Below are 27,155 nucleotides of genomic sequence, written 5' to 3'. Positions count from 1 at the left end.
TGTCTCCAGACCTTTTTTCTTCCAAACAAACATTGCTATTCTCTGCCTTGCTAAATTGCAGCAGTATCAATGTTCAAGGTATTGACAACAATACAATCCATTGCAATCAGAACTCGGATTAAATGGGCTTTTCCCCCTGCTGCAGGAGAGGGCCTGACCTTGACTTGGCAAAGCTGAACTTTAACAGCTGGTCCTAGTGTGCTTACTGTAATGCATGGGTTGGAACTAGTTACTCTTTAATTCAGTTCGTGTAACCGCTTGTCCCACAATGAAGTTCACATTACTTTAAGGTGGAATGAAACCATTGTGAAAACATTCCAAGAGTGCTTAGTCTTTCCTCTTTGAGGACACTGTCACCTCCACTAGGTTTAGTGCTGTGCTTTAAGATGTTGGTGAGAGTATTGGCTAATTAAACTAGTTGGTATAAATGGTCGTGTAGCAGAATGACTGGTTTTTGAGATAGCATTTCCTGTACAAGTACTTAAGCATGGGTTGATGGTGCACTTTGTATACCGTAATCTATCTATCTGGCATGCATGCTGGTAAAACTACTTCCTACACTTCGGAGGCACCACAAGCCTTTTTATCCAATTGCTGGTTATGTAAAATACATGCAGAATGTTAATGCAGTGTTGTTATGGTAAATGTGTGAACAGTGTTACTAATTGATATAATAACTGATAACAGATTACATGTGCCTGACATTCTTATACCACACAGTATGTTTAGGTTTTAACTAATATGGACTTCGGTGGAATAGTCTTAGGTATTTCAAGCCTTTGTTTTACTTACACAATGGTGCTCTATTTGTGGGGTTTTTTTCTCCTTTTTTATTTTAAAAAAACAAAAAGCATCTGAACACTTGTAGTACATATTACATCCAAAGGAGTCCAAAAAAAGTGCTTCTAAACATGCTTGGGTTTAATTTGCCTTTAGTTTCCAGCATTTCTCATCAGCTTAGTTTCTGTTTTGTTTCATTTTTTAACTTGTTGCTGACTACTTTGGAAAACTTCAGTAATGTTACCAATTATGAAGTGATTCTGCACTGCCTTTGGATTGTGTATGTATCCAGAAACAGTCTTAAAGCTTTTATTTAAGCTATTAAAAAAACCAGGGACTTGTGCCATTTGTTCTTTAACAGTGCTGTTGTAAAAAGACTTCCCTGTGAAAAAAAAAAAATCACTTGCTATGAACTCTGTTTATAGCTTCTTTTTTTTCCATGATGGATCTTTTTCTTTGTTTTTGTACAGTGGCTCAGTGAAAGATGTTGCCATGAGTTGATATTGTAACCAATAAACAAGTGCTTTTAACCAGACTCTGTCACCTGTGACTGTTCTATTACAGCATCCACATTCTTCCTGTTGACACTGCACATGGCTGGAGCAGCCACACACCTGCCACAACTAACTCTTGCTCCAGGTTACCTGGGCACAGTGAGCTGAGCTGCTGCCTGTGCATCTGAAAAGGCAACGTGCTGTGCAAGTGAATGCCCTCAGGACAGATAACCGAGATGATTTTTTGCCCCCAGCGCAGTAGGCCTGAGGAAGGCGGGAGGCATGGTTATGCTCCAGTGAGGTGAGCTGGAAGTTACCCACCAATCCCAGCCTGGAAATAAGCCCAGGTTTCAGAACACTCCTTCATGCCTGGTGTCAGAATTTCTGTTCACTGCATCAGGCTCCCGTGGGGGCAGACACTGTCGCAGCCCTCCGCTGTTAGGCCCATAGCAGCAGTGCACTTCTCCAGCACCCTGAAGCGGTCAGTGAGCCCTGTGCAGTGCCCAGACGGCTGCTGCCTGCTGCAGGGAGCAGCTTTTTTTTTCCCCACCTTGGATACAGCTGCCAAATAACTGACTAGAGCAAAGGGGTAGTACTGTTTTTAATAAATAACTCTAGAACACATGCATGTCGAGGTTTATCTTCATACAATGTCCATTAAACGCTCCAGGGAACGAGCATTAACACACATCTGTAACCTTACACACAAGAAGGCTGGGCTGTTACTCAGTGCTGTAGTTCAGTTTCCCTCAAAAGCCTGGAGCCTCCTCACACGTGCTGCTAGCGATGGTTCCAGGAGAGCCACGCTTGTGCTAGCACAGTCAGACACAAACACCAAGACACAAGGGGTGTGCTTTGCCTGCCAACAACGACCTGGCCGTAGCATTACATTTTAAATCTATTTCTTCTTAGGATAGCCCTTGTTTACTGGAAAACAGCAAATCCCTACATCCTGGTTTTAAAGTCGAATTTCATTTAGTCACGTTAACAGTGCCATAAAAATATATAAATATTCTGAAAAGGCTTTCTCTCTTAAAATAAGTTACTTTTAAAAAGTCTAGTTAGTTAGAAAAAATTAGGTGTCTTAAATGAGTGCAGATGCAACAGCAAAAATGTGCTTTTTTTTTCTTTTAAAGAGGCTTTGCCTTGCTGGGCATGAGCAGAGGTGGATACTGCAGCACATCTGCCTCGTGTCTCACCCAGGAGAGAGCTGGGCTACAGCCCAAGCGAGGGACTGTGCAGGATGGTGCATGAGCATAAACTGTCAAACCCAGCCTTTCCCTGTGCTGTGAATCCAGCAGCAGGAGCTCAAGGCCCACAGCCCCAACCTGCAACATTTAGGTCCAGACCACCTGCTCAGCAAGTTCTCTTTGCCTGGACATGAGCTGGGTGGCATCAACAGGCACCTCCAGCTCACCCCAAGGGGTGCTCATGGGCAAATGACCATTTCACTGCTTCACCAGCTGCAAGGGATCTGACAGACTTGTTGGAATAGGTTTGTTTTTACTTAAGCAATGCCATCTTGTCTAAATGTGGTAGCCAGAGGGGAAACTAGAGCCTCCTGCATTTCATTTGGGTAGGCTCTGCACTTCACTATCAGCTTTCACTTCCATTTACAGAAGAGGAACTGCTGCCCAGCACAATTTCACTTGCTTTCAAAACAAGTCAAGAGTCCTTCCCCACGCTAGAGTTTGTCTCTCCCATCCTTAAACAAACACACACATGAAAAAGCAGCATCCTCCATCCCCAGGTAATTCCTAAGCAACCAAAACCAGGAGACAGTGGTAACTGTGATAAGCTCTCTCTCCCTGCATAAACTCCTGGATGCCAGGAAGTGAGACTTGCCACTGCTAAATACTAATGAAAACCAGTAAGGATTTTGGTTTTTATTGTCAAGTGCCCAAAGAAATTTAGTGTTTAAAGATAATTTTTAACCGCAAATCTGCAAAACAACACTCAAGAGAACCACAGCTCTTCAGTTTGATTTACCGTCAAAGTTTCAGAATAATTAACAAATGTAATCAAAGTAACATCTAAAATATAAATCATTTCATGTGACTCCACAGAGGAGAAGTGTCATTTGTAAAATTTCTACCTTGTCCTACAAAGGATCACTGGGAAAACTGGCAACGATGTTTTATTTGCTCTTTTGAAGGAAGTGTTTGGTGAAGCCATCTAGTTCATTCTCAAGGTGAATGGCTTTATTTCTGCAAAACAACAAAAGCAGTGGTTTTATTTCAATGCAGTAACCAGCATCAGTGTTTAATTTCTGTTCCTCTATTCCTGAAACCCACAGCACTGAGAAAACCTAAACGTGCTCCCTGGTTGGAGCCTGGGACCTCATGAGCACAGGGCCTGGCCTGGCAGCAGAGGGCTGCCAGCAGCCTGCTCCACATCTCCTATTCTGCAAAGGCTGGGCCAGGTCCTTCCGGGACTTCCCCAATTCTGGCCTTTCTTTTCCACGTTTACCCTGGGAGACGTTCTGCAACTGGAAGGAGGCAGAGGGCTCCTCATGCAGGCGCACCACGCCACAGGGGTGCGCCACAGGGCTGAGCGTTCATCCGACGGCAGTCTGGAACGCCTGAGGACAAGAGACAGCCCCTGGACAGGGCAGGCTTACAGCAGGGGGAAAAGAACACGGGAACTAGGGCTGAGGCTGCCTCTAAGTCCCTAAACCACCAATTGCTGGAAGATTTTCTTCTGTCTAAATACCTTCTACCGGTACCTGAAAACAATATTGCACTGAATGACGTACAACACAGCGCTCTTGTGTTCTCCTGTGGGGAGGGCCCTTTGGGAAGGTGCCACCCTAACTTACCTACAGAATCATAGAAGGGTTTGGGTTAGAAGGAACCTTAAAGATCATCTGGTTCCAATCCCCTGCCATGGGCAGGGACACCTCCCGCTAGACCACGTTACTCAAGAAAGTTAATATGAGAAACTCATCTCCCCATACAATAAAGAGAGACAAAGGTAAAAACAATCTAAGAAAGACTATTCTGGGAGCTTCACTCATTCACCGAGGTAGAAGCCTACATTTACTTAACCTAACCAGAGCTGTTCCGCTACAAACAAACCAGGCATTGCTGTGTACCCTGCTGCACCCATGCCTACCTCATCTCAACCCCAACTAACAGCAAGCACCAACCTCACTGATGTTGGCAGGGCTGGGAATCTGCTCATGGCCAGTCACAACCAGACTCACCTCAGCTGCTTGGAGCTGCTCTGTATGTTCTCCAGCTGATCTATTTCTTTGGAAAGCCTAGCAATTTCTTCTTCCAGGTTTTTCTGGGTAATATCCACCTGCTGACAGAGCCGAGCAAAGGTAGTGGCCATTTCCCTAAAGGGAAAGCAAGTTTGTAATCATGACTTACAGAAGTCTGTGGTACCAAATAAAAATCTTAAGAAATGAAATAAAGTTTTTAAAATCTGACGGCACTGCAGTGTGCAGCAGAAAACAGCAATCCAAGTCTCCTGCTGTTACAGAGACTACAGAACAGCAAAAAGCAGGAGAATTATGTATTTTTTTAATTCAAAAAGAAACCTTAAACATGCAAAATGCCTATGCCCACATCATGTCTGGCCACTTTTCATTGAGTATTAACAGGTACAAGCCCGAGATGGGGACTCCGGCAGCCACACGTGCTGGAGCAGCTGAGTGCCCCTTCTGCTGTGCCCTGTGCCACACCAAGCACCCTGCACACCAGAAACGTGGGCACTTGGGTGAGGTCTTAGCTGCCTCCTCAACCATGTGCTCCCAACCTGAGTTCCAAGACTCCTCCTTACACAAAGGGAAAACAAAAACCGGTTGCCACCCTGAGCCAGCAAGCAGGCTCTCCCATAGGAGAGGAGACGTCCTCTCCTCTCTACTTCACCTCACTGAAGCGCTGGTTTGAGTCCAGCGTTTCCATGTCCTCACAGAGACACACAGCTGCTGGACACGGGGATGATTCTCCTTCCTCTGCAGAAGCTGAACTCTGTATTATAAAGTATTCCCTGGGCTACACAGGAGAGATGTTCTGCACCCTGGGGGTTAAAGGTCTCATTTAGCAGGCCTAATTTTCTGAAAATATAATTTAATCAAAACAGTTTTTTTGAGGGACTACTTGGGAAAGAGACACACAAAAACAATGGAACTGTTCATAAAGGCTGTTAAGTTCTTCTTCCACAGCGCAGAATGGCCAGGCCTGGCTGCATAGGTCTCACCCACACCAACCCTTGAGGCAGAACAAATGCTCACACTGAAGTGACTCAATGCTCAGCAGACCAGTTCAGCCTCTCCACTAGACCTGAGCCAACTCACATCTTCACAGTAAGATGCTGGACAGAGTACCTGCAACTTAAGACTAACTCTCGCACTGCACGTACATACACAAAGACTACTGACCTTTTCAGGGGGTAATTTCAAACTCTTAAAAATCCCTTATGATAAATGCCAAGGGACACTAAAGCTGCCTTCCCACATCATGTACAGTCAGTCTCTACTCCAGGACAGTACAGCACTGACACGGATGAAACACCAGCATGGTACTTACTGTTGCACCTGATGGCTGCAATTAGCACTTGTGAGACTGACGATCATCTGCAGCTTTTCAGTAGCATAGTTTACAAACTGCTGTTTAAAGGCTCTCTCTTTTGCTTTAGTGGTCCAAGTGAGTCTCTCATAAAGATACAACAACCCATACATACTTAAGGAAAGAGAGATGAGTTTCCAGCCAACTGTTCTCCAAATCTGAAAGAGAGAAATCTTCATTGACTTAAGTAAGTTGCCCTGCAGAATAAAATCTAATTCCCACCATTTTTTAAATCCTCTTCACAGCCCTTTCACCAGATTAGTTACAAAAAGGTATTATTTCCATATTATTATTGCAGCTGTATTCAGAAGAGCTGGTACCCCAGTGGCATGGAAAACATGCAGGTTACAGAAGCCTTGCTGCTTTTCCATGAAGGAGAAAGCAAGGCTTCCCCTAAATCCAAACTGAATGAGGTACCATCAAATCATCCTTTAATTCAGAAGCTGAACCCAGACATGGAATAGAGAGTATGTCCAACTATCTTCAGAATAATGAGATCCATTTTCTCACTACAAACTAACTGCAGGTATCAGCACACCACATGCACTTGTCCGGCCCAGTGTTACAAAGTCCATTACATGCTTCGTGTTGCCCCCAAAAGAGGAAAGACCAGTGTCATCACTTCTAGTACAGTGAATGTTTCTAATACTACTTGCCACTCCGCCAACAACGATGATGCTCATAGAGGTCCGTGATGTCAGGGAAGCTAAACTCATTACCAAAGGAACCATAAAATCATCCTGCGACACATTCTCTGGAGTCATGGCAGGAAGGCTGGCAGTAGACGGGGTGGTAGCTAAAGGACGAGGGATCTAGAAGAGTGGAATATGGCAGCCTGAGTAAAAAGCATTAAGGAACTACACAGCAGACTGGTTTTATTTTATTTTCACATATTCAGGGTTTGATTTACTGAAAGGAAACTCTTCAGCACAGAAACCTGAACAATGCTCCTGATAAGCAGTGGAGGTTTTGACAGTTCCTTGCCCAGTGGGGACTGGGACAGAATAAGTGTTCTGCATAGGACTGTCCCTGCCATAAGGATCCAGAAGTTACAAATAAAAAGGTTACCCAAAAGAAAACTCAGGTAACAGCTGCAGAAAGTTTACAAAAGCTTTTTTTGGTCCATTCTAACCCTGAATATAATCCAATAAAAATAACCCTTACCAAAAATGTTTCACGCAAAGGGACTAGGGGAAAGTAGCAGCAAGCATGTAAATAATACAGGCAAATAGAGTAAAACCCAATATATTCTCACCAAGGTAAACCAAAGCACTTAATGTCAGCCTAATCTCTGACGCACTCACTTGTAAGTTTGGATCTGCTAGTCCCAACAGGACGTTCTGAGCTTGTTTAGCACCCAAGAAACGGTTTACAAGTGAAGTCCATCCCAAGGAAAAGTGGAACATGATATCCTCTTGAAAATCTGCACACAGGCTATGACAGTTCAGATCATAGCTAAGGTCAAACCTCCTGCAAGGAATGAGCAAGTGGAGCTGATTCTGAGCACCAGAAGGCAACAACGGTTTCAGATTTTCTAGAAATAAAACCAAACAGTAAAGACGAGTTAGTATGAAAAGCCTCGCAGCATATTCACAAGTAGCGTCCTTGCACTGCTGACCAGCTTTGTCAACTACCAGAACCTAAACTGATTGATCGAACTCCAAAACCAGTGGGCATTTTAGCAGTACTGATCCTAAAGAATAGGCAATTCAATGCTCTGATAAAAGAAAAGTCACACAAAATCAACTCAGAAAAAGCCCTTCTGGAAAAAATGGTCAAATTAATTGAAAGACCTCTATCAATGGTTAAAAGATAAGGATGGACTAAGAAGAAGTTGGTTTATCCAGCAGTGCTGTGGTGCCATACAGAAAAGGCAATATACTGCCTAAGAATCTTGCTCTGAGTCTTTTATTACCAGAAACCAATCACAAGAGATGGATAGGCAATAAAGTTACCACTTACTAAAAAAAAAAAAACAACCCAAAAAGCCACTCATAAAAGGGAATATACAAAAAAGGGAATATACAAATACTTTGTGAAACTATCCTGTTTTGCACTCAGAATCTGGAGGGACACAGGGCGAGGATTATACTGCAGGAACATTATCTAACAACTAGTGTATTTCATGTATCTGTTGTGGAAGACAAAGTTTAAAAGGGTTTATAAAAGGATTAGACAAGTTCCGAGAGGAAAGGTCCATTACTACTTGCTTAAGCCATTAATCCAGATGGAGTATCTTGGCTCAGAGGTCCCCGAACTGACAATGGATTGCTGTATTTACCCTGATTCATCATGCTTCTCCCCAGGCGTCTGCTACTGGTTCATAGCAGAGACAGGATACTAAGATGAACAGACACCAGTCTTTATCTAGGATGGCTTTTCCTTTATCATTTTATAATGTTAAACCATTATCAGAAAGAAAATTATTTTAAAAGCAAGTTTTCTTAAATTGTCTTCCTTGAAACAAGACAGACAATTTTTTTCCCCTCTCCTCAGCCCGTAGAGGAGAAGACTCTGGGGAGACCTTATTGTGGCCTTCCAGTTCTTAGAAGGGGAAAAGATGGAGAGAGACTTTTTAGCAGGGCCTACTGCGATAGGATATGGGGTGATGGTTTTAAACTAAAAGAGGGGAGATACAACCTGGATGCAAAGAAGAAATTTTTTTACAGTGAGGGTGGTAAAATACTGGCACAGGTTGCCCACAGAGGTGGTGGATCCACCATCCGTAGAGACATCCAAGGCCGGGCTGGATGGGGTTCTGGGCAACCTGAACTAGTTGAAGATGTCCCTGCTCATTGCAGGAAGGGTTGGACTAGATGAGCTTTGAAGGTCCCTTCCAGCCCCAACTATTCTATGATTCTATAAACAAAAAGTCTTAACATGCCTCCTCCCTCATCTTACCAATCATCTCCTGCTGTGACTGATGCATTGACTCATTGACTTCACTGGAGCAACGATCAGCCAGGTTCCTTCCCAAACCATCTTCTATATGTTTGTTCAGTTCCTGAAGTTTTATAAAGAATATATGCTCATCAATTTATATTTAACTCATCAATTACATCATACAGAGCAGAGATATGTTAAACACTAAATATTGTTATTTACAGTGGAAAGAACAGCATGTTACCATGGAAATACCATGCTTTTAAACCACACACTGTGAATGAAAACTTAAAGTGACACAGGAAAGACTCCTCTAGGGCTGTAATCATTAAAGGCGTATGGAAAAGGCTGTATTTTGAATAAACCATGGCACTGAAAAGCATGCCATAGTTATACTGCCTTGCAAAGCCTCTACTGTCACTGTTTGATGGAAGCCGATTTCATTGCTCTGTACAAAGATAAACTGATCCCATCAACTCCCATGGGGGTCTGTTCTGGGCATTTTTCCGAGAACACACCACAGCCTGGCCTGAAACGCAGCAGTCACAGCTGACCAACAAGGCTGAAGCAGGCGGGAGCTATGGCAGTCATTCATTAGCAGCAAAGGTGTATGTATGCTCCTTTAAAACACTGAGGCTGAGGAGGAATTTACAAAAGTTTAATAAAAACTGCCTTTTTTCTTAAAAAATTAAACCCCCCAACAAAGTGTTGGGTATTTGCAAGCCTGTTTCATTTTTACATCTGTTTCATTTTAGGTGCAGTGAAAATTGTTCATATAAGGTCTTTATTTACTAGAAGTGAGGACTAGGGATCAGGATGTCAGTTTCAGTAACCACTCTGGTAAAAATGGTGGTTGAAACAGAAATTAATTTCTGTCAAAAAACAAAGCAAAAAATACTTTCAACCTTTTCTAGTTTTAGGTAGAGATATGCAGATGTCAGAAAGTAAAAATGCTGATATACTTAGAGTGTCACATAAAATACTACACAAATTCTGAAAACACAGAAGCAGAAATTCAAGGGAAGACAAGGAGCCTGGCTTCAAACATGGAAGAAAACTTACTGTCTTATAGAGCTTCAGTACTTGAGGAGAAGGGTGAAAATCTGAATAAAATTCATCAACTAAAACCGAAAGTCTACAAATCTCATCAGTCATGGCAGAGGAGACCTGGAAGAATGCAGTAAATACATGAAATATTTCTCCTACCTTTTCCAGCCAGAGTGAAACCAAACAACTGCATTAACTGTTACAAGGATGATACCATTACCTGACAGTCAAGAAGTATTGCCATTCTGAGGGGGGTTTATTCTTTTTTTCTTAATATTGGCAAGGAACATAGCAGACATTTCAAGTTTCTGCATCTCACTTCATGAGATGGGTGGGCACCTAAAGAAGCTGCCTTCCAGAAGGGACAACACCTGAATCTTGAGAGACTGTTCACACTGCCATTACTTACTTTATTTTCTACTTCCTCAGTAACACGTTTGATTTTTTCCTTAGTATCTTCTGTCAAAATGTTCAGCTGATTTCGAACAAAGTCCAATCTATCCTTCTGATCTTCTCGCTCTTCCATTGACTGGACTCTAACATAGCAGAAAGGAAATCACCATCACCAGCAGATACTCTCCCAGCATTGAAACACGCCCCATCATCAGGCATGGACCACCTAGCTGATGGTTTTACTGAGCAGCCAGGAAGAATTCAAAGTGACACAGGCTGAACAAAGCAGACACACTGCTTCAGAATGACTTCAATACAGGTATTAAATTTACAGGTGCATTTAAAGGCTGCCCTGATTGTACACAAGCCAAATTACTGGGTTTTGATGTATTTACAAAAACAGCATTTGTATGTGGGACTGTTACCACTGTACGTAGTTACAACTGAAAAAGGTGTGGGGAATCAGAAGTCTTTAATACTTCATCTATCCTGATTTAAAAATAAAAGGATACATCTAATCAAACTGTCCTACTGCTGCTCACCAGCACCACTCAGCTATTCCTTAATAGTGACATGGGTCTCATGATCCTGCCAAGCAAAGGGGAGGTGGCAGAAACCAACCTTGTCACAAACAGCTCTCTTCAGAAGTCCCTGACCTACCATTTAAGTAAAAATTGCTTAAAATCTAAAGCATTTATGTCTTGAAGGGCGAGCAGAAACATCAAACAGAGATTCAGATTAAGAGGGGTCACTACACAGGTTTTAGCAGGTCGACTGACAGAAAGAAGCAGAGTAGTATTTTCAATCATTGCACAGTATGTTTTCATAGGATCTGACAATGTGAGACAAGTCAGTATGTAAACACACAGTTTGTAACAGCTGACATATTCAGGAAGATGAGTGTGTTTGACAGGCACAGTGGAGTATGCTGAAACATAAAGACACACTATTAACAGATGCAGAAAGGAGACGGATGGAGAGGATTAAACATGACAGCAAGTTCACCGTGTACAACAGAGACAAGAGGCAGCCACAAAAGTGAGGAAAAAATCCATACATATGCAAACCTCAAAGAACAGAACAGATAAGCTGCTATCATTAGCACTAAAAGGATTACATGAGCAAAGACAGAATAAAGATATTTAAAGATAACAATCTGGAAAGGGTCAGAGGCCAAGCCTCTGTTAGCCTGGGCCCTTCTCAGCTCTTAGCAGTGTTCTAACCACTTGCAAATTAAAGCATCCTCATCCTCCCATTTATTTTCTCAGTGTTAAAACCTTCAGTAGTGCAGGCCCAAGCATCACCTCTGAAATGCTAGACACAGCTAGAAAAACCTTAATGTTTCAAATGTTTTTTAAAAAGTATCTGAAAACCTACAGACTGCCTCTGTAACTGTAAGTCAGTAATGAAGAATAACAACATACACCAAAATCCCTATACAAGCATCACAGACCAAGCACAAGACTGTGTGGTGCAAGTGAACAGCAGTAAGTCTGACACACCAGAGAAATTCTCTGTTTCTTACCAGGTGAGGAAAGTGAGTTTTAAAAGTCCGTAACGGCCCAAGAAAACGACCAGCATAGAAAAGGTTCCTCAGAGGATCTGGATAAACTAACGCCAACCAGCCCTCCATCCAACCTACCTTTTCTCTGCTGCTGCCACGTTTATGGCGTCCATAATGTTTTTCACAGTATCTATTATCTGTTTAGCTCTGATAGTGTGCTGTTCAAACTTGGTTTTCACGGCTGACTGCGAGATACACTCCTGCGAGGGGCCCAAGCCACAACACATTACTGCAATTCCATGCCAACACATTCAGGAATTTCACTGTCAGAAAGTACATGCTGCTAATTTTACTATGAACTTAAACCAATGGGAAATAAAAGGGAAAAAGTACGCAGAAATTAAAAAACAAGAGAACTGAAATCTCAAATGAGTCTATAGCAGCAAATCTGTACCTTTGTGTTCATTCACAGTAATGTGCATAGGTTTTTAGTCTTTCAAAGTAAATTAACAACATAAAGAAAAAAGAAAACTCAGATGAACACATAAGATAAATCTAGCTCTTCAGAGACTTTCCAAACTACCTCTTTGGAATTATAAACTTCTAATACAAATGCGGGTAAGATTGCCTGCCTTGAGTTTTTTTTGTTGCAATACACTCTTAGTTTCAAGAAGCAGTTCTGTCAATAAAACTTGATATGCTCATGTCAACAGTGACCATCCAGGAACATACAATTAGCAAGAAGAAGGATAAAAGTTAAATAGTCCTTAAAATATTAGCAGATTATTGAAGTGTTAAACAAATGAGTAGACAATGCTCTAAAGAAATAATTTCTAATCAATCTTCCATCTTGAATACTATTCAGCAATTTATCTATAGGACACTAACTGAAAAGATGTAAAATTGTTCAATTTGGGCAAAAGCAAATCAGTTGTAGTAACCCATAAATTAAGACTTTGACAATTTCAAGCAACTCGACATCCAGATTTATGCAGCCCATTAAATGCTGTCAGAACTCAACCTGCACTAAGTCACCAAAAGGTAGCCATGTCTTCTGTGGCTGAGGGGAAGAAAGCAAGCAGTTAGTTTTCTTATACTAGGTCTATTGGGGTTTTTTAATTGTTCTCAACCTATGGATGCACCTTTCCTGGCATAAACAGGTTTAGGTTGCTTTTAAAAGACTTGCCTATGACCTTAGCATATGCTGTAATAACAGATTTCAGCTATCTACAAATAATAGATCAAACCAAAATAATAATAATTAAAAAAAAAGTATGAATTATATTCTCTGTTCCTCGATGAAGCAGATCTAGAAATCAGCAATGAAAGGCCAGAGTTTCATAAATATCAGCACATTGTAAGAGCTAGACTATGTGACATGGAGGAAAGAGTCTTCCCAACGTTAGTATGCGGTAGATAAAAGGATGACAGTCACTCACAAACACAATCAGAAAATCCAAGTTAGAGCACTAGGGAAAACACAAAGGTTAGTTAAATGACTGGGAAAGATAAGAGGTGGACAGCAGCAATTTTGCTGTTAAATAAGTATTTATCAGAACAAAGAGAAAAGGTATGTTTTAACAGCATAACCAAAATCAGTTACCTTCCAGCCCACTTCCAGTATAGCAAAACAGTCCTTAGACACACTGCTTATTTACATTCCTGTGCAGCATCAGGGAAAGACTCTGCAGTAGTACTAATTCAGACACTGTCACTCACTCCAATTTACAGCCAGAATTATTCTATCCTTCCTCCCTCCTCTCCACACCATTTCTGTCAACCAGCATTTTGAAGAAACTTGGGAAACACTACAACCTGAGGCATAGTGAGGTTTGGTTTTATGTAGAATATCCACTAAGGATTACTGAACAGTGCACTGCACAGGTACTTCTTTGCTGTTTTGGTAAGACATTTCTTTGTATCTCATTGTAAAATTTCAGAAAAAAGGTACACAGGCTTTCTGTCATTCCACAATATAAAAATTCAGAATTAAATTCAACCCTTTCCTTTAAGACTCTGTATCTTTTTTCCTTTGTTGTAATACAGCTGACAGACATAGTAACATGGGTTTTTTTAAAGCTACTACATTAATTTCCAAAATCTTAATTTCACCACTGCTTGCAAGTGTTTCTAGTAATGCCTGGACCAGTTTTTCTTTTAACAACTTTAACCACCCTGTGCTTTGCAGAGAAACATGCTTATATCTATTTCTCACACAAAAGTCTACATAACTGTAGTCACAAACCTTCCAAAAACGGTCCAAATTCTTCAGAACTAATGCTAATGCGCTGTTTCTAGATTTTAAGATTCTAGCTACATAAGCTCCTATCAATCCCGGATGAATGAGCTTTCCCATCAGGGAACTGATACTAAAATCAGTAACGTGGAAGTATTGGAGAAGTAACAGTTCTTCTCAGCCCAAGTGGAAAAGAGGAAGAAGCCATCCAATTTTAATGAAGATACAAGCAGGGTGAGAAGCTAGGAGGAGCAAAACCTGCATATAGCCAGTGGGAACATGGAACATGTGGATGCGTTTAAAATGAGGTGATGAGATAGGTTAGAGATGTGAACAGGACAGAAGAGTGCAAGAGATGTTTGGGAAGTCAGAACCTGAACAGGGACAAGGCAAGACAGACAGAATGAAGCTGCGAAGTGTTTGATGAGGACAGATAAAAGCATCTGTGCTCTCGTGCCTTCCTTTTCACAGACTGGAGTGTAATCCAAGGGTGGTGGGACTTGCACCTCCTCTGTCAGGAAACAGAGTAAATGCAAAGTCCTTGAGCCAGAACTGTACTCACGGCTATACAGCGTGTGAACTTGGGCAGCAGTGCACAAAGCACAGGATCAAGCAGGATTTCATTCCCAGACTGAACACAGAAAATTCTACCTGATGCACGATATTCTTCATTAATACATGAGGTGGTTCAGCCTAGTGCCACTGAACATAACTGATGACAATAGTATGCTGGTGACAGCTACTTCATCAGCTCAAATGACAGCACTCTGAGTATTAGGTCTGAAGATTTCAGGCCTGGTGAACCATTTAAGTATCAACCTTGCTTTAAAAGCAAAAAAATGTCATTATAACTTTGGAAATTGCCCACAAAACCTGAACCTGAAAGAGGCTGTGACACCAGACACTCAAGTTGGTTTGGCAATCTTAATTTAGCACACGATGTCATTCTCTTTAAGGGATGTGATCACACTTGTATTCAAAACCATTCATCATGATTTCAGGAACAAACATGGCTGAGCAGGGAAAAGCATTACAGAACCCATTCCCACTGTTGGAGTTGGAAGGTGTGCAGCAAATGAAACATGTAATGTGAAAGAAAAAAAAAGTTGTTCTAAGGCCATACCATGCTGTCACAGAACAGTTTTTTGTCCCAGCCTCTGCCAAATAAACTTGTCATGGTTGTGACCTCATGAAGGATGCTTCTCATTTTGGTGGCCAGCTTGAGACTGTGACATCTGATTTACAGATGTGCTGAGCGCTCATAGCATCACATCATTTATTAAGTCATACATCCATCTTAATCTTGAAATATCCTAACTGTTGAGTGCTCAACTGTAATTATAACAGATCTTGCCACAAAAGCTTTGGGTACAGCACATGGCAAAATATGTTCAAGAACAGTAACTGATTCGGTAGCTGAATTCCCTTCCTACTGGTTGAAAGTTTCTTACTGTAATTCTAAGGACAAAAGTTACAAACCAAAATGCATGTTTGGCTACAACTAGTGACACAAACAACAAATTTTACACCTCATGGGCTCAGGCCCTGCTGGTATTCTCAACCAATCATTTCAACAGTTCAGTCATTTATCGTAAGAGTATGGATAAGAAATAAATTTAAACTTCAGTCTGACATTTTCTTGCTTATGCAAGACTGAATAAAGCTATCATTTTAACACCTTTTTGATATATACACATTGTACATAACTCGGTTTTGCTAAGGTCAAATGGGTTTGTTGTGATGCAAGAAGAAATACTTTTCAGAGCCAGTTTGATTTTCCAAAATATACCAAAGGAGGAGTTACCAGTTCTCGCATGCAAGAGCCATCCTGAGCATTTACTGCACGCAAACTGCAGTCACTGTGTTCAGGCTCATGGTGCATGAGATATGCTGATCCACACCACACAAAACCATGAAGGCATACCCAAGATGCGTCCTTAAGATATTCAAGAATGGTTTTAATTAGAAGTATGAATTCAGCAAGACAAATGGATTCTGTCACAAAGAAATCACTATCTAGCCAGTCCTACTTCTGAAGAAACTGTAAACTCCATCTATGGATACAGCTAAACTGAGGTTGAAGGATGGATTATGGACAACAAGAAGGATGCAAAAACAGTATTAATGTTCAGAGCATCAGAGCTAAGCAGGAGATAATGGCGGTAATTTCAAAACTCTGGCTTTAAAAATGCCAGTAAATATTTAGATTTACATTGGTGAGAGAGAACTTCTTACTAGTTATGTCCTGAATTAGTGATTAATTGCAAGGCTACAACTTCAGAACAAAACAAGGCTTATTGTAGAGAAAACATTTCACCAGCTCATGGTTATGACTGATACACACCTTTCTATGAGCATCAACTCTTTTTATATGGACTATGCTAATATCAAGATCTCAAAACATGAGCTAAGAGTTTTGGTCCCTTTCCTCACAGAACAATACTTCTTTCCAACAACTACCTGCTACTCAAGGTGAGGAGATGTACAGAATCCACGGATAAGGCAAAGCTGTCAGATGGTTTGAATACCTTATGCTCCTCCACTTGCCAACATGAGTGATGTTCAGTAAAATTAAGAGAAGCAAAAGCTACCTTTGCATTAAAAAACAGGCAGTCTGAAAAGCCCATCATAAATACCTCAAATATCTGCTCAAAATGTTGAAATTCCTGGAATCTTGTTTGAAACCCTTCAGCAAGTGCTGCACCTGTAAAATATAACAGACCATAAGGGAGAGAGCAATACCTCACAGCAGTGACTATCTTAAATATTTCTGTTTATCAGGTTTTACGGTATTTTTCTGTATTTGAGGAAAAGCAAGAGTTCCCACATACCACCCTCTGGCATTCCTTGGGCCTTCTGTCTTCTGGCACTCAGAACTTCTTTTGCAGAAACAAAAAAGATGCGATTCCTCGCTTCTACAGGATCAATAACTTTGAGCTCATCAACTAGGAAAGTCAGACAGCGCTCCATGTGTTGCCTGCGCACCTATGGGAAAGGTAAAAAGCTCATAAGAACAAGGCAAAAATTGAGTCATCATCAAATCAGAACATCAGAGTCAGAAACAGATGCTGAACAACCCCTTACATAGCAGATGCCTTCTAATCCTACTGATACAGCTTTTAACCATTTAAACAGACCCGGAAGCAACAATATGTTTCTGACAGTGGTAGAAGAAAGTCAGTCAGAAATGTCAGTCACTTACTGGGGTAACCACTTCATTCCCCATATACAGAGAAATAACCATCTCTGCAAGCTTGCTGCTGCTGGAAAGATTTGAAGAGCACACCAAACTGTTACCATCTAACACTGTACTTCGCCAGCTACCCTCTGCATGTATACATGTATAATTTGAACCCTCAGGCTGCATTACCATTACAGAAATAAAAAAATAATACAAAGAAGATTTAAGACAAGCTTAACTGTGAAGGAAAAAGGTTCTAAACAACCTTCCCACTGTATTACCTGCCTGCATATATTGTTGTCTGAATTGCAGGTTGCTTTTTGCTCTGAACAAGGAATAAATTATTTCCATTTTCTGACCAGATAACTTATCTTTTTATTAATAAAACAAAGCTGGTGTTTTCATATTAATAACTATATTACCTAGGCAATTTAGCATGTCTTTATGCATGTGGGAGCCTTTTCTTTACACATATATGTTGGGTTTTTTTAAATCAAACCAAATAAGAGCCATCAAGTCACTCACATCTTCCATATATTCCGGTTCTGATGCAGAGGCATCCCATCTGTTATTCAAGATGAAGATGTTTGGCTTGGAAAGTCGTTCATTCACTTTATGGAAAAAATGCTTTTCCTAAGAATTAAAGCACAAACAGAAAACTCCCCAGACATCCAAACAAGAGTCACAGAATCTTCTGTAACAGATTCTGAAGTTATTGCAGTTTTTTAAAAGTTTACTAAAAACAATTCATTAGTATTAAACCCCACATATATCTAACACAAAAAAAAGGGCTTAAGACATTATGATTATGATAATGTCTTAAAACCGATGCCAGTGCTAAAAGTCAAAGGAGCTTCTCTAAAAATAGGCACAAATACAAATTAAGAAAACAAATAATTTAGATAACACTGGAAAATAAAGTCTATTTTTCTATAAACCTATCATGTTATTCACTGTTCTTTTTCCTGCGCTCCCTCCCCCGAACTTCGTCTCCTTTGACACTTCTAGCCTTCTATGAAATTTGCTGCAATTGTGTGACACTCGAAATATTGTCGGGGAAGAGGAAAAAAAAGGAAAAAGAACACACAAGATGTGTCTGTATCTGCTCATTTCCTTTTTAAAATAAGATGCCTGGCTAAAACTGTGAAGTCTTACTTACTTGAACTACAAAAGAGCTCCTGTTCACCCTGCCAAACCTGGCTTCTATATCCAGAAAAACATCCTCTAATTGTATTCTTCAACTAGGTGATGTCAGCTTGAACTCAGACAAGTTACACTGCCTATATGTAAATGTATGGCTTCAGCCACAGGAAGAAAAGTCATTGCTGAATGTTTTAATTTTAAAAATAAGAAGGCATGTGCCTGAAAATATATTTAGGTCCCTTGCCTGTACCTAACACCCATCATTGCTGTTTTCATAGTCATAATGGATAAGTCGTGATGGAATGAATCCCTGCTCAGCACAGCTGAACAGAAGAGAACCCTGGGCTGCCATAAGCTTTTTTCAATCTACAGCAAGACACAACTGCATGTTCTGAACACAACACTGGAGATACATTAGTCTGCATCACCCAGGGAGTAAGCAGGTGTAAACAAGATGACTGCTGCAGAAATAAGAACTTTGTCTGAAGAGAATTTATGAGGGAATATTAGAAAAATCATGTTTCTGCAAAAAAGCTATGCTTGTGTAGCAGCTGCCACAAAGAAGCTGCCAAGTATTCTCAGACCTGTTATGGTAAGAGGTAAAAAGAATGCCTAAGGAGGATGAGAACATAGTTATCATATGCTTTATCTGAAGGATACGCCTGTGTAGATGAATAAAGAGATTACCATTTGCCACAAAGCAAAGCAAAATAGAAATGCTTTAAAGCAGTTACATAATTGTTAAAGGCAACTTCGTTTATATCTACCAGGCTGAAAAAATAAAAAGGAGAAAGAGTAAGAAAGCTCTTTACTGAGCCAAAGTCTCAATCACAACTAAGATGTGCTTCCTTTCCCTCTAATATGCACCCTGGCCACTGGTGTTGCCAGATTCTAGTAATTACAAGGTGCTCAGTATTAAGTGAGGATTTATAGGCATGGCAACCAAAAACCCTCAGCAAGACTTTAATGCTGGAAACAAATTGCAAGACTAACCTATTTCTATTTAGCAGCTTCCAGCCATGCCTGACAAGGAAAAAAGGTTGGCCAAAAATTCCATTAAAAAGCAGAGGAGCACTTCCATGACTGGGTGTTTAGGATCAGACAAATACAAAATCAACAGGATCTTCCAGAAGATGTACAGCCTATTTGTCTTTCCTACATATGTATCATCTTGGTCAGATTGTTTTTAATGGTTCTTTTTCCTGAGCAAATAGGAGACCCAAATCAAATTTGGCCTTTTCTGTTACTTCATTACATCAAACTGAAATCTGGCACACAGGTCCCTATTGTTTCTGTGTTTATATAGAGTAATGAGATGTTCACTGGAACCCAAACATTTTTCTTCTTCGCTTTTTTAATTAAAAAACCCCAAGCCAACTATGGTATGTGCACAGCGAAAGCAACTTCTAGACTCTGTCTATACTAAAAGCCAGGAAATGTGCCTTGTGAGATAATGGAGAAGATAAAGAAATGGTTGTGACAAATCCTCTCTCTTTGCCTTGGATATTGTCAGAATTTTCTTTTTCCCCCCCTTTTAAATCACATCTCTTTTGTCAGTTAGGCTCGGAACACGAAACGTAATGTTTTTAAACTCATTTTATGTTCTTCTCACATATCTACCAAACTATTCTCATTTGCCAGAACGTAAGAAAATACTGTCTTCGTACATTCAGTTCTCTATTGTATTAAAAATTGCCGCAATAATTAGCAAGTTCAGACACTGCATGTCAGAACTATGCCCAGAACAAACAGAGCATTTTATTTGTCTACTGTAGGCTCAGTAAAAGTCTTCAAGAGATTTCTCAGTAGCATTATACTACATTTTGGCAGTCACAGTTCCAGTAACTTGGAAACCTGATACTGAAATTGTGTGCATTCACAATACTTAGTTAAGTGAAAACTGAAGATCACTACAAAATTAAACCAAACCTCTGATTTTGTATTTTGAGTATCATAACAGCTCCTTTGGTCACACTGCACGCTCTCCAAGTCATACCATATCTAGGATGCAAGGTATACAGGAGTCTTCTCTCTTGAAACAAGGCTTCATAGAATAAAGGTGTTAACACATGTTCAGGTCTCCATGTTGCACAGAACCATGCAACGTGAATGCTTACTGCTAGCACCTTCTTCAGAATAAGTACAGTCCAATGAGGGAAACGTGTAACACCTGTCCTCAGCAGAAGGTGCATCAAGACAATTCATCCTCTTCTGAGACAAGAACACATGAGGAATAAGACAGAAATTTCAACTTCCTTCACCTACTTTGTGTACTTTACTGAACTTCTGGACATGAAATACTCTGTAATGTATTTCTTTGATAATACAAGTGCCTTGAGCTGACAAGTATCAACAAACTGTAAGGCAAGACAAGCACTGCATCATCCATTTATCAAAAAAGAAACTGAGAAAGAATGGACAAATATGATCCTCAAGTCAGAATAAGCAAAACTGGTAAGAAACTTGCTTCTCCTTTCCCTTGCGACAGACACACATCATTTCTTGCTTCCCACCCTCAAACACTGTTCACAAGACATCAGTGCAATAATTCATGGGAGCTTCAGTAAAGGTCTAAGAGAAATCATTTCAGTTGTGAAACTGCTGAATACTTAAATTAAGAACCAATGTAAAAATTGCTGCATATCATACCGTGTTCATGAGAGTTGATTCAGAATTGGCAACCAAGACAAACACATCAGCATCTAAGCAGAATTTGTCAATCCAGCTGTCCAGTTCTGTAGTGACATCTGTGCCAGGGCTGTTGAGAATAAAAAACCGCAAACTCATATTTACAGAGAAAAGGAGTATTTGATTTTTATAAACTGAAAAAAAAATAGAGTGGGATTGCCTTGGGGCCTTGTAAGAATGTACAAAGCTTTTACCTTTAGGGTGATGCCTACCTCAAGCTTAAGGCAAACATAGCAAAAGCCAATTACCATTCTTAACAGCTATCACTCACTCACTCATTGGACCACCTACTTATTCCAAAATGCAGTTTCTAATGAGTAAGTAGGCAGACCATAACTGCCAAGAGAAGTGACAGGCAGTCCATCAGAAATCCAGGCAGCCTCACGGAACGGTCCCTTTCCCCATATCGCAAGTTCAATATTTCAATCAAAAAGGACAGCTGTTCATATGACGTTTTTTCCATTAATAAAGGCCTACTTTAAAGTGAAATGCTATGAAGCTGTGTATAGATTTCATAAGAAACTAAAATGAAGTTAAAACCAGAGTGCTGTCAGGTTGTTTAAAAAAAATAAGTGGAATATGAGATTAAGTCGTGTTTGCAACACCTCAGTTATTGCTGGTTCAAATTTTCTCTATTTAACAGTAAAAAGACGACGTTCTCCTTCCAAGTACCTGTTCTCAGAATCCAGGCTGTTTTCTCTTCCTTTTACATTTCACCTTTAGCATCCGAGACTTTGCAGATCAAATAATGGCTTGTATTGTACCTATGCAAGGATCCCTTCTGGGCTTCGAGTATACTTGTGCTACACACATGTCCTCCAGGAGACAGCATAACTGCATAAGCTTAGAAGTCCAGCAGTGCCTCAACGCAAGCAGCTCCCTGTGCTAGTCAGGCTGGCTTTATCTATGACTAACACAGGACCTGAGTTTGCACCCAAGAAAACAACAAACTCCCAGTGATTACAAAGGTGCAAGATGAGAGATGCAACAAAAAACCCACTACTATTTATCTGAATACACTCTGGGTGTTGTTTCGCTAGATATGAAAACAACTGTACTTACAAATTCACTCATACTCGAGTGAATTACTCTCAAATTCAACCTATATTGATTCACACACCAGGTCATACTTCAGTTATCAGGGATACCGGCATTTGACACTGACAAAGCAACAGTTTTCAAAATTCTTCAAATACACAAACTGTAAGAAATGGTAGCCCAACGCACAGGCACACACAGCCCATTTAGTCCAATTATGTTTTGAGGTCACCCATTACTTCGGCATGTAGGCAATGCAAGTCTTATCAGAAGCTCTTAAAAAGGAAGTCCAGATTGCTTACACATCACATGATCAGTGTGAAGTGTTCAAAGACAAAGGATGGACAAGTTGTTGCTGCACCAACCCTACTCACACTCCCATACTGTTTGTTTTAAAGGTAGAAGTATCCTCAGCCAAAAGGTAGTCCTTTATTAAACTGAATCATAAGACACTTGTCTGTTCCAACTGTTACAAGGCCAAAATCAGCGGGGTGATGACAGGCAGCAGTATATACAAAAGAACAAACTCTGTGATCTCTCTCAGAAAAAGCCTGCCTTTCAGTAATTTTGCAAACAACCAAAACACAATCAGTAAACCAATCTCTTTTCTAAACAATATAATGACTAATTTAAGAAAACATTTACTAAAACAGAAAAAATACCTGTCCACTAATACCAAATCATCTCTCAGCAGAGCACACTTTGACTTGGGCCAGAAGACATGGACGAGACAGCCAGCTTTCAAATCTTTATCCATGTGAAGTGCATGAGCGAGCTGATTGACTGTCTATAAAGAACAAAAACAGAAGACAAACGTAAACATGAACAAGTCTGTAAACCAGTCTAATTCAGTTCTCAAGCAAACCTGGACAGGATCTATCTTGAACAGAATAACAGAGTTCCTACACCCTTCTGGTGAATATTTGTGATGTTATTTTTTTAGAAGCTCTTATTAGACTCACCAGCATCTAAAGAACAAGCTGTGCCTTGAAACTCAGATAGAAGTTTCTTTGGAGCCACAAAGTGGTATTCTCTACAGGGCTAGAGCGTGTGATACTGAGCATCATCATGAGTTTGCCTCAGAGGTTTAACACATCAATGCAGGCGGTTAAATAAGCTAAGCACCATGAGGCCAAATGAGAAGCACACTCCAAATCCTTAACAAGTAAGAGAACTTACTTTCAGTCCCACAAAAATAAATCAATGTACGCTGTGCTACGAGACAGGTATTAGTTGTTTCTCTGAAATATCCAATAAAAATTGCAAAGTAGACCACTGTAGCTTGTTAAGACTTTTATTAGATGTGAAATCATTAAAGATTGAGAAAAGATTACTGTGAAAAATAGCATTAATCATTCAAGAAACGTACCTTGACACTCTTCTTTTCATCTGATCCTTCCGTCATAAGATAAGCCTTATCTCCATCTGTCCCTTCCACACTAAGAAAGCAGTTAGTTGTATGGCCAATCCCACTAGGAAGTACCTTATCCCACAGCATTGCATTAATAACCGAACTTTTCCCACTGCTTGTTCTAGAGAGAGAGAAAATAAAAACACTTTGAACACAGTACAGTAGCATTAAATATAGCTTTGTCTTGAACAGAATGCACCCCATTCAATTACATCAGACCCGCATACTGCAAGCTGTTTCGGGTGACAGAGCTTCAAGCCAGTACAGCATAGCTTGCCAGGAAAGACTAGGGAGTGCAGGCAAAGTTCATCTGGATAGCAGTTTTTAAAATCTTCCTTGCTACCAACATTGCCTGTCCAACCAAGAAAACTAATTTTCATTTGCAGTACATACTATATAACACATACTAGCTTAACAAGCCCAACCTGGGCTGGTAAATATGCTTTATCTGGTACACTTCAACTTGTGTAAGGAATCTGTAGAAGATCCTGGCTCAACTCTGCTACACCAGAAAAAGCATCTAGCATAAAAAGATGCCTTAGATCAACTTAAAACAATTGCTAAATTACATTAGGGGCAGCCCCCCTCTTCCCTGTGCTAGTCTGAGCGTTCCTGAGAAAAGGACCAATCAAAAATATATGTAACATTTTGGGCAGAATTATGTTCTGATCAGACAATTCCACGTTCTCGCTCATAGCAAAGCTAATGGAATTCCTGGGATGCTGGAGGGAGGCTGGAGGAAGGAGGCCACGAGGAGAACGCTGCATGACAGGGAAGGACTACCCTCCACAGTGGCAATCATCAGTGACTCCTTAAAAAACGTTCATGAAATTACCACCTCAGCAACTTAAGGTGTTTCTCCAAAGGCACGTTATCTGTACCAGTCAGAAAGGAACTGCTGCTTCTGATGAAATCTTTTAAACATGAGATGAGGTACAAAAGGAGTGTTGTACTACTGCCTTCAGGTAAGTTTCAAAGCATTGCTGTCTGGAAATTCTCACCACAGCCAGCAATGACAATTCAGAACAATTCCATGCATGTTAATCTCAACTGAATAAAGATTTCTAGAGCAAGACGTGAAACAATGCGCAAAAAATCCTCAATGTTTTTTTCTTGTGCATGATCCTTATAATGCATGTGCTGTCTTTAACTACAGAACTTAGTCTTGCCCTTCTTTCAGAAGGAAAAGGTAGTTAACCAAAATCCTGTTGATTAAAATGAACTGGTCAGCAACACAAGATTCTGCAAGAACTTGGGAAGTCTCAGCAATGTCCTACTTCACAGTAACCCTCACCCCTCACCCATAAATATTTGAGGTTTAACTATTACACAACAGTATGAAGTTCCACAGACTATAACTCATTTTTGAGCTATTTCTACAAAAAGTTCAGTGCTCACTGTACAACAGTTTACACATTTATTCAAAATGTCAGCGGAAGAGTGAAATTTGCTTTTCCCCGCTCTGAACCTCTGCCCTTGGAAAAAGCAACTTTCATCACACATCACAGCTTGCAAATGTATTCTACTTTTAACTTTGTGAAATATCAAAGCTAAGATATGACTGATTTCCTTATCCTAGGTCCTTTTATTGGTTTTTCTTCAAATAGCTGAACTATTTTTAGCAAAATGAAGCTAAGACCACTGTTTCATATATTTTTTCCAATACTGTTATTGGAAATTTTTACAACTAAAACATGAAGATCCACACTCCTTGGAAAAAAAATAAACACATGCTTAAATTTAAGCACAGAAAAATCAATCTTCCTGAAGCAAAGTGGACTAACAAACCCCAGACTAACCAGGCACATAAAAGCATTTGAAAGTACTCGAATTGTACTCTTTTATAAGGACTTCTCTATTTTATATCTGACTTCACATTTGGGAAGGCGTATTTTTATCATCTTCCAACACACTCCAAACTCTATAGGAACAGAAGGGCACAATGCTTGGAATGCAGAAATTTACTGGAAGTGTTAAGGCCCTATTACGATTTCTTACTGAAAACTTACAACTTTTCCACTAAAACAAGACTGAAATGTAAAACACAATATATAGAGGCAGAAAAACATAAACCCTCAGTGCTTTGGGTTTATATACGTGACAGCATCTCTTCAGAATACTTCTTACATAGTAATATATTTCAGGTGCAACAAATACCTTTCTTTTAAACTCCCTTTCTTCCTGCTGTAAAATCAAAAAAAAAAAAATAGCTGAGATGATCCCAAGCTGACCAAAATGAAAAGTTTTCTAATACTGAAAATACTTTTTTTAATATACAGGGATTTCTCACCTCCTATCTCTTCTTTTTTATATATATATATATACACACACACACACACACACACACACAGAGGGAACAAAAGTGAAATTAAATCACCTGTAACTAAACATGCTACGTAAATACGCAAAAGGTTTGGCACTTTGTGGTGGTTTGTGGTAATACCACTAAGACCTGTAACTAGAACTTTTCTTAATTACTGATTCAGAAAAGCAGAACTAATGTGGCAACCATCTCTAACTCTCCATTTTCCTTCAGCTGCTCCTATACAGAAACATAAAGAGCTCAAAGTTTAGTTTTTCAGTACTTGTGATCAAACACAACCAGAACAGTTGGTACACAACAGTAATAGTCCAGTAAAGCAAAGATGCAAACCAGAGATATTAAACAAACAAAACTACCATATTAAAAAAAAAAAAAAGCCATTTTGGAGAAGATGGCGACAAACTCAGACCTTCCCAAGCCAAATAATTGATCTCTACAGGATGATTATTTTATAAGGTTTACCAATGAAATGCATGCAACAATAGTTAATCTGCCTTCATGAAGCAAGATGGCATCAAAGAAATGTTCAGTATCAAGTAGGTAAGAGTGAACATGGTTTTACGTATTACATTTCAAGCAATAATAATGACGAAAACGAAGCACTGACATTAAAAGTGCATTTAAGTTACAAAGATGCACACTAGGCACTGCAAGAGAGAAAACAACAACAAAGTCAAATTAAGTTCTGGTGATTCCATTCATTACCTGCCAAAAAATGCCACTTTCATGTGTCTCCGTGAAAGCACCTCACCGATGACTGCTAACTTATTTTTATATGCCTGTATTTTTGCTAGTTCGTCTTCTGTTGCTACATGCTCAAGCTCTGGGTTCCTGTATGTTGCTACACACAGAAAAAGAAAAACATAAATGTAATCACATACAGACCTATATTATTACTACTACACATGCCAACGAAGATCTGTGTAAATTTTAATGATGCAATGGTAAGAAAACAAAACAAAGCCCCACTATGGACACTGATACTAGTCTTTGTCAACTGACAGCTCCACCACAAGCACTTGTGCCATCATTCTAGATTAATCACCAATCTAACTCTTGGATTCAAAAACCCTGTGAACACAGCCTGCTTTGCTGATCTGCCCCACTCTCTGCAACACCTGCTTCCTTCAGAAAGGAAAGCCAGGACCTCTCATGGATACAGCAGCTAGGCTGGACGTCTTCCCCCTGCAGAGCTCACTAGGGTGATGAGCAATCAACTCCGTGTGGCAACACACACACCTCCACAATGGTAAAACATCAACCAGTGGTTCTCTGCATGACACCATGTTGATCTACTTTCCAGCTGAATAATGGGAGAACCTGCTTGTCCCTTCTTCTACGGAAGATAAAACGTAACAGGACTATAAACACTGCAGTCATTAAGCCTTCCTCATGGAAAGAAGGCTGGCTACTAGCCCAAGCAATGCAATCAGCTTCTCATATACATAACCATCCTAGGC

At 40.1% G+C, this 27,155-nt stretch overlaps 1 protein-coding gene across 1 annotated transcript in view; it reads right to left on the bottom strand.

The window, feature by feature from the left end:
- Nucleotides 1-2,770: 2,770 nt before the first annotated feature.
- Nucleotides 2,771-27,155, bottom strand: part of MFN1 (mitofusin 1) — a 24,690-nt gene continuing 305 nt past the window's right edge. The window contains exons 2-17 of the mRNA XM_010020770.1: nucleotides 26,401-26,536; nucleotides 23,331-23,493; nucleotides 22,624-22,748; nucleotides 20,885-20,993; nucleotides 17,618-17,725; nucleotides 16,743-16,896; nucleotides 16,548-16,615; nucleotides 11,814-11,935; nucleotides 10,188-10,314; nucleotides 9,794-9,898; nucleotides 8,750-8,852; nucleotides 7,153-7,382; nucleotides 6,505-6,660; nucleotides 5,810-6,006; nucleotides 4,480-4,614; nucleotides 2,771-3,481 (exon numbers count right to left, since the gene is read on the bottom strand). Of these exons, the coding sequence (XP_010019072.1) occupies nucleotides 3,412-3,481; nucleotides 4,480-4,614; nucleotides 5,810-6,006; nucleotides 6,505-6,660; nucleotides 7,153-7,382; nucleotides 8,750-8,852; nucleotides 9,794-9,898; nucleotides 10,188-10,314; nucleotides 11,814-11,935; nucleotides 16,548-16,615; nucleotides 16,743-16,896; nucleotides 17,618-17,725; nucleotides 20,885-20,993; nucleotides 22,624-22,748; nucleotides 23,331-23,493; nucleotides 26,401-26,536 (2,108 nt within the window). The 3' untranslated portion in view covers nucleotides 2,771-3,411. The remainder of the gene's footprint in view (nucleotides 3,482-4,479; nucleotides 4,615-5,809; nucleotides 6,007-6,504; nucleotides 6,661-7,152; nucleotides 7,383-8,749; nucleotides 8,853-9,793; nucleotides 9,899-10,187; nucleotides 10,315-11,813; nucleotides 11,936-16,547; nucleotides 16,616-16,742; nucleotides 16,897-17,617; nucleotides 17,726-20,884; nucleotides 20,994-22,623; nucleotides 22,749-23,330; nucleotides 23,494-26,400; nucleotides 26,537-27,155) is intronic.

Source organism: Nestor notabilis, unplaced genomic scaffold (assembly GCF_000696875.1).
Source record: "Nestor notabilis isolate BGI_N333 unplaced genomic scaffold, ASM69687v1 scaffold938, whole genome shotgun sequence".
Classification (NCBI taxonomy): Eukaryota; Metazoa; Chordata; class Aves; order Psittaciformes; family Psittacidae; genus Nestor; species Nestor notabilis.
This window is presented reverse-complemented; position numbering and strand designations above follow the sequence as displayed.